Raw genomic sequence first — 12,215 nt, 5'->3', positions numbered from 1 at the left:
GGGAGACGAGTCGGCCGACCTGTGACGGACAGCTTTGTATGGGGCTGGCCGCTCGGCCGCTCACCCTTTGTTCCCATGCCAAGTAAAATGGAGGGAAAGGAGAGCGAGGTGGAGGGGTGGTGGGATGGGTAGGGGCTTCATTCATGTGTTGAGCTGGGGCTTTTGGTTTTCAGTCCCTGTGGTGCGAGAGGGGAGGGGCACATGACGACCCTGTTGTAACAGCACAACAGTGGAACTATTTAACTCACCGGTACTCCACCGGCATGCTACAGGCAGGGCTTGGAAATAACTATTTTATTATACACGGCAGGGAGATGGGGGTGGGGGCCACAGAAAAAAACTGAACTCATGAGGGCCTGCAGTGGCTTGTTGGTCTGCGTACCCACATACATCTTAGCGGCCTCCCTGATGAGGGCGAAATAGGTTTTAAAGTTAATTTCATGCAATTCTACACATTTTGCCATAGGGTGGAGGCAAATGTTTGCAGTTTTTAATATATTAACTGATGATCTATGGGCCCCACCCCGGTTGGTAATTCAACCATGCTTTACTAACTTACCAATCTAAAAAAATGTAGCTGACATGGGCTAATTGAGTAACTGCACAACCAAATTTTGAAATTGTACCTGGTGTATTCTATTATTCTAACTCAACCGTAAGTTGAGGCCCCAACTGAGTTCCAAAAATAAGTTGTGAAATTGGTCCGTGGGCCTAAAAAAGGGAGGCCTATGCCCATCCCTGATATAGGGTGTCCAATCAAAATGCTTCTTTTGACCAATGGGTAAAAAGTCAATTGTGTAGCTGGTCCCAACCTCCTATCTCTATCATAATCTGCTCAAAAGTCTTCACCCGTGTAGGATGGCCAAAATTATGGTGACAGTCCAATGGAGGCCAAAGGTGGTCAAAGATGAGGACAATAGTTTTGTCAGCTAGGTTGGATGCTGTGCAAGAATTAAGGCTAACTGACAGGCTCACCGGTTAACTCCTCTTTCTTCTTGAGTCTGATTTTGAGACTTCATATTTTTTACATTTAATTTAGCTCGTGTCATGCTAATTTAGCTTTTTATGACCCGAGGAAACCACGTTGCAGATGACCACCGACATGAAATCCTCAAGTCGCTGTGAGAAAGCAGCACCGCTCCGTCAAGAGTTTGGTGCTTATTATCGGATGTATTAGGTTACAAAATCCTACTTTTTGGATATAATGCTAATGAATGTGTTGGAGGAAGAAGCCACTGAACGATTCAGAACATGAAGAATAATATTTGTCTTGGTAAAATGTAATTTTATAACCAAATGAAGTTCAATTTCCTCACAAGTGTGCGTGTTCACCCACTCTGGGCAGAGTTGGGTAGACATTAGGGGTGTTAACTGTACACGAACGGGGACCTCTGTTTTGGTCCGCACTGTGAACCCGAATGAATCCATAAAAAAGTAAAAACACTAGGCCTATCCTGAGTTGTATGCCATTGACTCATGTAAATCTGAGCTGAAAAACATTGTAGGCTATTCCGTTAAAACTACTAGCGCCTAGGTGCACGTTGTAAACAAAATTCTAATCATAACTGGGGCATTTCAAACTGTCCTTTTGTGGGGTGCAGCCTGGAACTAGTACTGTACGACGACGAGTGGTGGGGTTGATAAACCAGAATTGGAGGATCCTCCATTTAAATCTCCAGTTTGGCAACAATTTGGGTTCACAGTGGATTAGGCTCTAGGACAGTAGGGTTGTGGATAAAAACGTAAACAATAACGTCGCCACTGCTCAACGAGAGTAGCCTATGAAGAGTGGCACGTGTAGCTTGTTGTTGTCGGCCAGTCACAAGTCATCAACGCGGCACTACAGTCATAGAGCCTACGTGTGTGGCAAAGCAAGATGATCTAATTAATGGGAGATGGAATTAAAATATTGGAATTAAAAGTTCAATGAAAAGGATATGTTACAACGACCAAGAGCCAACAGCTACTTAATAATCTGAATGGAGGTGGTGTAACTGTAGGATAAGAAAGGGCATGCCGCCGCCTCAATTAGCCTAGTTACCTTAGCTTAGCTAGCTAACTAGCTTCTCTTCGGTTTGATGCCGTCAAGACGGGTACTATATAATCACATTAAATAACCTAGCTAGGATGAACTAGAAGTTAGTATACTAGCGCGAGTTGGCTTGGTATGGTTTGTTGCTGTCTCTCCCTGCTCCCTGTGTGACTCGCTCACAGTACACACAACGCATGGCCCCTCCTACGCCTGCTAGAGCGTCTCTCGCTTTATCAGCTCTGGTTAATAAAGTAGCTTACAAATGAACTTTTCTGCTGCTTCCCTCACAAATATTTGGACGTGTGAAGACCTCTACAACACAACCATCCCTGTCACAATAGACAACGCCAAGAACGTTGTGAATGCTGTCATAGAAGCTGGACTTAGGCCACTGATAGGGTGCTTTTTAAAAGTTTTTTAGCATCTTTTGCCAAAAACTGTTGACATTTTTTCCCCCCTCAAAACCGCAACGCGTATCGAACCGTAGGTTTGGTGAACCTTTACACCCCTACTGGACACCCTATATTATGGATTACATTAATCTACTTCATTGAAGTCAAACGCATGATTGAGAGATTGGACAGGAGAGCTGGGACACAAGATCTGCGTTCCAAATGGTATCCTTTTCCCTTTGAAGTGCAACACTTTTTAAACGTAGTTCACTATGTAGGGATTTGGATATGCCATTTGGGATGCACACATGCTTTCACATGCCAGTATCAGAAGGAACCTCAACCGGTTTGTTTCTCTACTCTGTCTCTTTCCCCAGTTATCACCATTCTAGTAGTACTGGAAGGAAACCAGCAGTACAGTAGTGTTTATACTGCAACAGACTGCACTGGTGCTATGTATAGAATAATATGAGTGTTGTCATGACATGAGGCCTCCTATTCAAGTGACTGGCCAAGTTACTCCCTCAACCAAATCCTTCCAGAGCTGCTCTTCTCTTCTCTCCAGCCGGGGTCCTGAAAGAAGAGGCCATCACAAAAGCATTTGTTCCCCATGACTCTCTCTCTCTCTCCCTCTCTCTCCCTCCAGTCCCCTTCCCCCCTTTTCAGCCCCTCACCCCCAGCTGTGTGTGTAGAGCTAGGATGTGATTAGTAAGAGTGGTGGAGTAGTGTTTGGCACTGGATTAACTAGGAGACGGAGGAGAATGACTACAATAGACCACACCGCCCAGTGTGGCTTCCACTCTTATCAAATTGTATTTGTCACATGCGCCGAATACAACAGGTTTTACAGTGAAATACTTACTTACAAGCCCTTAACAAACATTGCAGTTCAATAAATGGTTCACATTTACTAAATGAACTAAAGTTGTAAAAAAATATTTCAAAAAATATAATAGTAACACAAGAAAATTACATAACGAGGCTATATACAGGGGATACCACAGCCGGGGCAATGTGTGGGGGTACAGGTTAGCCGGTAATTTGTAACGTGACTATGCATAGATGATAAACAGTGTGCAGCAGCAGTGTGAAAGCAAAGGGGGTGATCAATGTAGATATTCTGGTTGGCAATTTGATTAATTGTTCAGCAGTCTTATGGCTTGGGGGTAGACGTTGTTAAGGAGCCTTTTGGTCCTGGTCTTGGTGCTCCGGTACCGTAGCAGAGAGAACAGTCTATGACTTGGGTGACTAGAGTCTAGGACAATTGTTTTGGAACTTCCTCTGACACCGCCTAGTATATAGGTCCTGGATGTTAGGTATCTTGGTCCCAGTGATGTACTGGGCTGTATGCACCACCCTCTGTAGTGCCTTACGGTCAGATGCCGAGCAGTTGCCATACCAGGCAGTGATGCAACCAGGCAGGATGCTCTCGATGGTGCAGCTGTATTACTTTTTGAGAATCTGATGACCCATGCCAAATCTTTTCAGTCTCCTGAGGGGGAAAATGTGTTGTCGTGCGCTCTTCACAACTGTCTTGGTGTGTTTGGATCATGATAGTTTAGTGATGTGGACACCAAGGCACTTGAAATTCTCGACCTGCTCCACTTCAGCCCCGTCGACATTAAATGGCGCCTGTTCGGTCCTCCTTTTCCTGTAGACCATGATCAGTTCCTTTGTCTTGATCACGTTGAGGGAGAGGTTGTTGTCCTGGCACCACACTGCCTGTTCTCTGACCACCTCCCTGTAAGCTGTCTCGTCTTTGTCGGTGATCAGGCCTACCACCGTTGTCGTCGGCAAACTTAATGATGGTGTTGGAGTCGTACTTGGCCACACAGTCATGGGTGAACAGGAAGTACAGGAGGGACTAAGCACGCACCTCTGAGGGGCCCCGGTATTGAGGATCAGCGTGGCAGATGTGTTGAGGCCTACCCGTACCACTCCCTGATGAAAAAAGAAGAGGTTGAGAAACGGATGGGAGAATTAAGAGGGGGGATTGAGAGGGATAATATCAATGCTATGTAATTCCACTTCCTCCCCGTAGCCTGCTTGGAATTGTGTGTACAGTAGTCCCATTGATCCGATGGTTGAGCGCTTAGTTAATTCAGGCCAGAAAGGCTATCTCAGCCCATGTTGAAGAAACTCTGCTTGAACTGTGCCCCACTGATTTGGTCAGTGTTTCTGCCAAAGAGATTAACCTATCAATCTCTCTGTTTTTTCCACTCAAAATTATGTTGATTGCTTGTCTGGGCTCAACAGTGACTTAGGGTTTCTCCAGATTCATAACTTTAGGGCAACAACAGGATACTACAGAACAGCAGCCCTGTCTGGGTTTTTCATTAGCCTTTTGCACATTGTGTGTGTGTGTGATAGTTTGATTGGAGAGCAGCTTGAGGCTAAATGAAGTCACTTGACTAGGACACTGAAGCCTCTGTCTGTCCCATGGAGCTTCAGCTCAGCAACGCACCTTTACTCAACACACATATCCCTCTTACTGTATGTCCCTGTCCCCCTCTCTTCCCTCTGTTAGTTGTGGTTCACTTTCGGTCAGGGCTGTGTAAGGCAAAGTCTGGGGTATACCCCTTGTGTCTGGGGTGTATTCACTAGGAAGCAAACGGACCACAACGGGGAGGGTCGACCTGAATTTGTCCAATAAGAAACTCCTGTTTCAAAACATTTCTACGGTGAGCACTAATGAATACATTCCATGTGGGGGCTTTCTTCCTGTGGGGGCTTTCTTCTTATGGGCTCCCAAGTAACCTCACTGTTAGCTTGTGCTTGGAAATGACCGTGATCATCAACACACTGCCATTATATATATGTGTGTGTGTGTACACGCACGTCCGCTGCACTGTAGGTTATGGGCCTTGCGGTCTCAGGACACACACAAACACACGCGCGCTCATTTCTCCCCGTGGATTTACTGCTCTATACCAGCACACACAAACGCCACTAAAACCAACCATGAACCGACGCTCGTACACACAAACACCACTAAAACCAACCATGAACCGACGCTCGTACACACAAACACCACTAAAACCAACCATGAACCGGCGCTCGTACACACAAACACGCAAATATGCACATGAACCGTTCTCCTTCCTCACCTACAGTAGCGACTATCTAACCTAACCGCCCTTAATAAGCCTCTAAACCGTACAAGCTGTGTGTATACTGGCAGGTGAATAATTGCTCACGCAGCTCGGAAAGTTATGTCAATCTACAGTAGGAAAGCCCTGGCGAAGTACGCTCCACAAGTTCAAATGAAATCTGCTGTTTTATGGCTGCCTTCAAGGAATAACACCATCTGAGAGAAAGGAGACTCTCTCTCACTCTCACACCTTAACCCTGAGAGGGGTGTAGATAAGCCAAGACAGGCTGCAGCTGTGTTTTTGGGGAGTTGCAGATGGGACCCTCCCAGAGCCCAGTGCTACCTGTCACTACTCACACACACACACACTGCTCCTGTGGGGTGCTCTCGTATACATCATCCAAGCAATTCTCTGTCATCGGCCTCATGGGTGGCCAGGTCTCACTGACTGACTCCACAATGTGTTGAAGTCAGGCTACAACCTGCAGTAATCTAGTAACATGGTTGGCATGGTACAGTAAGTGGCATTTCAACATGTCTCATCATTCACCCAATGTTTGAGAGCTTTTTCATTGGACTAACGTTGAGACTAATCTAGGCCTACCTAGGGCTGTTGTGGGGACCGTATTACCGCCACACCGGCGGTCACTAGTTATGAAGGTACTCAAATTCCACATGACTATTTGTTTACGCTAATTAGGCTGCTCTGATACTGCTGATGGTCATTAGTATCCTACCAAACTTGCTAACTGCCTTTTATTGTCCCTCTAATCACTCTGACATTAATGCAAATTTGATTGAAAATCTAATCAAACACTTCATGAGAGCCCATGAGCTCATGTTGTGCAACATTTCTATAGGCTATGCAATTGCGTGAGAAAACCGAGGGATGGCCTTTACTAAAAAGAGGATCCCATCAGCTTTCTATAGGCTAGGCCTATTTATATTTAATTTATTTCTCAACTTTATTAATATTAAGCACATTGCTTATATTTACCACAGGCGTATAGCCTACCTGGCTGACATGACAATAAACCACGGGGAAAAGCGTCCTCCATTCGCTATTGAAGTGCATAGATGACATGTATTTTATCACTTGTGAATGATGGCCAGCATAAGAAACGATGCCTTTTTTTGGGAACTTGTTCGAATCAGTCGCACACCTCATGTAGCCTAGCCTGTAGGCCTATATGTTTTAATAAGGTTTGTATCACACCTCATGTAGCCTAGCCTGTAGGCCTATATGTTTTAATAAGGTTTGTATCACACCTCATGTAGCCTAGCCTGTAGGCCTATATGTTTTAATAAGGTTTGTATCACACCTCATGTAGCCTAGCCTGTAGGCCTATATGTTTTAATAAGGTTTGTATCACACCTCATGTAGCCTAGCCTGTAGGCCTACATGTTTTAATAAGGTTTGTATCACACCTCATGTAGCCTAGCCTGTAGGCCTATATGTTTTAATAAGGTTTGTATCACACCTCATGTAGCCTAGCCTGCAGGCCTATATGTTTTAATAAGATTTGTATCACACCTCATGTAGCCTAGCCTGCAGGCCTATATGTTTTAATAAGATTTGTATCACACCTCATGTAGCCTAGCCTGTAGGCCTATATGTTTTAATAAGGTTTGTATCACAACTAAAGTGGCCAAATAACTTCTACAAATGAGCACATTTTAATCCGCTTTTCAAGAGTTGTAGGAGCCTACAAGTTAAGGCAGACATCGGGAACGCAACTGTGCGCGTCCTTATCCAGTTCCTGAGGTGCATATTGAAGATCTTGGCAGAACAGTCCACATTCTGTCAGCCAAAAAGATGATTAGGCCTAACAAACAGCAAAAGCACTAGCCTATATCAATATACTGATGTTTGTCTTTACTTGTAGCCTGTGAGAAAGTTTCCAATCATGTGACTGAGCCATGCGAGACACTTCGAATTGCGCAGCACACCCAGGGTGAAGGGCACAATGCAGCAATCCAGGCCGCAAAAGGCATGGATTTTTATTTTTAGGGTGCATTACTGCCACAAAGAGAATGCCGGCGAGAAATTCAAGGCATTATCAAGTGCTTGTCAAATTGTGAATGAGAGACTGATGAACTCTTTACAGGCTGCGCAAAGAAACTAAGCAGAGCTCATGCCTTTCCAAGCAACTTTTTTTCAAATCATCATTAGTCTCATCATGCAGCCTTGTATTAAAAATTGAAACATATAGCCCAACGTTTGTACAACCACTGAAGTTACATTAATAACTCTAGCAGTACCTATTTATTAGTTAACCGCTCAACACAGAATAGCTGCGTATGCACACTCCCTCAAGTTGTTGTTTTGGAGAAAAAATATATTTTTCATTCTCTGACTTGACTCGGGACTGGGTGTTTTATGTAGAAGTGCCAGAGAGGAGACTGTATGCCCGTGATGCGGCTGTGTTGGCTGGCCACTCTGCAGCGGGCTGAATGGCCGCCTTTGTCAGTGGGGCATAATCGTCCGTTCTCTGAACTGATTGCATTACGGCAGGCCAGCCTGCCCCTCACTGACTGGGTTCTGGAGAGACTTTTTGTGTCCCAAATAGCACCTTAGTTCCTTTTTGTAGTGCACTACTTTTGACCAAGGCCCATAGGAATAGGGTCCATTTGGACCGTAGACTCTTGAGAGGGGAAGGGGAGGGAGGTATGGAACGTATCAAGAAGCTTTAATCTACATCGGTATGGTCTTGCATGGAGGGGTCTTTCCCCTCAACTGTTTTGGTGTCTCCTGTTTTCCTGACTTATGTGGTTGATATGGGAACCGATGAACAAATGTGTCTGTCTCTGTGTCCATGAACTGAGTTGACTCCTGTTGAATGTCTGTCTGTTGGTTGGCAGAATACGAAGGGGGGGGCTGCGTGCTCTCCCATGGCTCTAGAGTAAACTGTTATGCTAGGGGCGGGTGACTGCTCTCTCTGGGCCTGTCTTCCATCTGGACCCGAGCTGCAGTTCACATGGTCCCCCAGCTCTTATTTCCTCTTCCGGTCACCTGATGCCTTTCACCTGCCAGAGCCACTGTACGCCGCCCACAACGGCTCTCCCTGCCAGCTGCCAGACCTGGCCCTGCCACACGCATGCACACACGCATGCTCACTCTTACTCACTCTCTCGTGCGCGGCACACACACTCCATCACGTGCACACACTCCTTGGTGAGAGAGTGCAGCTCACCACCCGGTATCAACCAAATACAATATTTTAATTTTACCTTTATTTTACTAGGCAGTTAAGAACAAATTCTTATTTTCAATGACTGCCTAGGAACAGTGGGTTAACTGCCTGTTCAGGGGCAAAACGACAGATTTTGTACCTTGTCAGCTCGGGGATTTGAACTTACAACCTTTCGGTTACTAGTCCAATGCTCTAACCACTAGGCTACCCTGCCGCCCCATATATTCTAACTAAGAGAACAAGAAGTATTCTTCCCTCTGGCAGTTTAATTGTAGAGCTGTTTTCTAGCATGTCATATTGTTTGCATCCCAAATGGCACCCTATTCCCTACATAGTGGACTACTTTCGACCAGAGCCCTATGAAGTAGTCCAATATGTAGGGAATAGCATGCCATTTGAGATGCAGATATTGTGTGTCTACTCCATTGTTGCCTGTCAGCCAGAAACTCAACAACACGAAGCACAAAGGGAGCCCTCGATTCACTCAATCGATATGCCTAAGAACGTTTATGCAACTTCCCCTAGAAACAGGAGTTTTGCAGTGGAATTGTGAAACACCTTTATTGGTGGGAACCAGTTAGCAATTTCCAAGATTTTCACGTTAATCATGTCAAACACACAAACCGATGCCTTTCACTCAAGGAAATGCAATATGTCACATTAAGTTGAGTGTATCAAAGTCGATTTTTGGTTCAGGCTCCATGTCTCCTGATGACTTGGAATGGTATTCTGATTCAGAATCATGGATGTCTGAGTTCCTTCACATTGTTTGATTGCTATGATGCCCTCATTGCCCTGGCAGACACTGGCCCTCTGTGGCTGCAGACTCACGGGGATGATTGAGTATTTAATGGCTGCATAGTTTGGGACCTGTTCCCTATGTCTGCCTGCCAGGCCGTGTAGCAGAGGACACACCGCCTGCCCGCCCAGCCACCCGGTTCTGCCTGCCTGCTGGAGGAATGTTCTGAATGCCGTCCCCTACCCTTTCAACAACCAGCCTCTTGTAAAAATACTTGGCAACGCAGCCCGGGCCTGAGCAGAGCTCTCCTATCCAAAGCCACTGTTATTTGTCCGCCATTTGCCATAGTGACGCGAGGAGGGGTTTTTAGGGACATGCCGATGGAATCGGTTCAAAGAAAGCTGTAGGCTAGGCCCGTTCTGGTAAAAATACAAGGACTTGTGTCGTGGTATGTTTCTGATCATGTGTTTGCAACCTGCGGTTTGACAGTCTACAGAGTGTGGTTTGAGGGGTTGATGGAGTGGAGAGAATTGAGCTGGGAGAAATGCTGATAAATTGTGCACTGCATCAAAAGTTCCACAATCGAACTTCTGGTGAACAGCACGATATACAGTCGATTGAGCTCAACCCTCTGCATTTAGGTGCCCCTGCCAACTCTTTGATCGCATTGACAAATGTTGAGTTGACTGTTTGGGTTTAGCATACCTGCTGCAGTTTTTCAGAGTGTCTTTAACCCAGTGGGAGTTTTAGATATGTTAGCGACTTGAAGGCTTCGACGGAAAGGGGTCATCGTCTGACCCGGGTCCTTTTCCAAAAAGGAAACGTTGATGGCATTTTTCAATGTGTCGGTGCTCTTATTTAACAAAAGCTGACGTGTTTCAAAACACTATCTTTTTGTCCAAGCTTTTTGTTGTCCTAACCCAGTAATTCCCTGTGTCTGTTCAGCCTTTCTTTAGACTTCTGAACCTGAGGAAGCTGGGCCTGAGTGACAATGAGATCCAGAGGCTCCCTCCTGAGGTGGCCAACTTCATGCAGCTGGTGGAGCTCGACATCTCCAGAAACGGTTAGGACACACACACACACACACACTTTGTCGGTGGCCCCCTCTGCTGGGGTCAAAACCAGGTTCAATACCAGCATATTGCAACCATGCATGCAAATTACCACAATGAACAGACAATTATTTTAACGACCAACTAATAAATAACAAATGCTGCTTTGGCAAGCATGCTGCAAACACCACTTTCAGAGAACCAGCAAGAAAGTAAGACCTCGAGCTAAAACCTGTATTCATGGGCAGACAAGCTTCACAAAATACGAGCAAGCAGGCAATCGCCTTATAGACCAATAGAAATGTATTCTGTGGCAGACAGTACAGTACCAACAAGCTGAAAACAACACATTCAACTCACCCATGGCCCAACTCACTCCTGGCCTTGCCAGGCCTGGTAGTCAAACACGGACACAGAAGGGCATGTAAGGAAAAGTGATCTGGGATCTAAACCCTACATATATCCCCTAGAAACCAATGCCAGGCGCTCAAGTCAATCCCGCCCTCGATCGTACATGTCAAACCGATCTCAAATGTTTCCTGCTTTATTTAGTCCTAGTAGTCGCTGCCCTCTGTGTCCTTGCTGTAAATATCACATAGTGGGGAGTGTTTATATGAGACATCTGTCCTGCTGCCACAGACCGACTGCATCAGGGGCTGCCAGCCGAGCCAAGAGCTGTGGGAGATGTGGCCTAACAACTTAGTCCATCTGTGCTCAGCTACTGCTGCCTTGGTTCTATTGCCCAGGAGAGTAACACACTAAACAGTCTCCATGTGTCGGACCAGGCTCCTAAACCTAGCATGGATTTCATATATTGTGTAGGTTAGGGCCAAGTTCTGGCAGTATACATACATCTAAGGTTCAGATACAGACCAACCTTAATGTAGTCCCCCAAAGAGAGAGAGAGAGAGAGTGTGTGTGTGTGTGTGCGCACGTCAAGCGATTTTAAATGGTACCGATCAGGCTGATGACATTGACACTGACTGTTACTTGAATGTCTCACGTACAGTAAGAACAATATGTTAATTATCATAGTCTTGTCAATGAGAACAGGTGAAGGGGTTTCCCTTTTCTCTTCATCCTCTTTTCTGCCCCATCCATCCCTGTTCTTTGTCCCCCTCTCCCCTCATCACCAGCCCATCTGCTAGTGATTACAAGGGAGGGGAACCTGAAATGGTGGTCTAAGTAGAATGTGACCCCGCTGTCTGTCTATGGTGCTGAGTGTGCCCCCCCACCCACTCGCTCTCTCCGCAGACATTCCTGAGATCCCCGAGAGCATTAAGTTCTGCAAGGCGTTGGAGATTGCAGACTTCAGTGGAAACCCCCTCTCCAGGTTAGTGGATCAGTCCAGGGCCACCTCTCTCTCTCTCTCTCTCTCTCTCGCTTTCCTGTTTCCTTTGAGGACATGTCTGGGCCATACTAAGTTATCATTTGAGATATGTGGGGGGGTGCACTTCACTAGTTCATTGTCATACTTGTGCCATATTGTGATTATTTCCGTAATGGCCTTGAAGATAAACAACTCCAAACAATGAAATGGACAAAGAAATATTTTAACAAGTTGCTATATATTTATATCTCAAGTTGTCGCCCAGATGTGTCAAAGGCTCAGAGAAGGCCCTTTCTCAGTACTAGATTATGTACATGAGCAAAACGCCTGGAGGAGAACGAGGCTTTGTGGCAACAGTACGCTGTTCGCTGACCCAGAAACTAGC

The 12,215-nt window shown here is 45.8% G+C and overlaps 1 protein-coding gene across 1 annotated transcript in view; it reads left to right on the top strand.

The window, feature by feature from the left end:
• Window positions 1-12,215, top strand: part of LOC118372988 (protein scribble homolog) — a 99,643-nt gene that overhangs the window by 50,126 nt on the left and 37,302 nt on the right. Inside the window, 2 exon segments of the mRNA XM_035759149.2 lie at window positions 10,394-10,511; window positions 11,755-11,833. Coding sequence (XP_035615042.2) covers window positions 10,394-10,511; window positions 11,755-11,833 — 197 coding nt within the window.

Source organism: Oncorhynchus keta, chromosome 4 (genome assembly GCF_023373465.1).
Source record: "Oncorhynchus keta strain PuntledgeMale-10-30-2019 chromosome 4, Oket_V2, whole genome shotgun sequence".
Taxonomy (NCBI): Eukaryota; Metazoa; Chordata; class Actinopteri; order Salmoniformes; family Salmonidae; genus Oncorhynchus; species Oncorhynchus keta.
The sequence above is the reverse complement of the archived record's forward strand: the minus strand, read 5'-3'. Positions and strand labels throughout refer to the sequence as shown.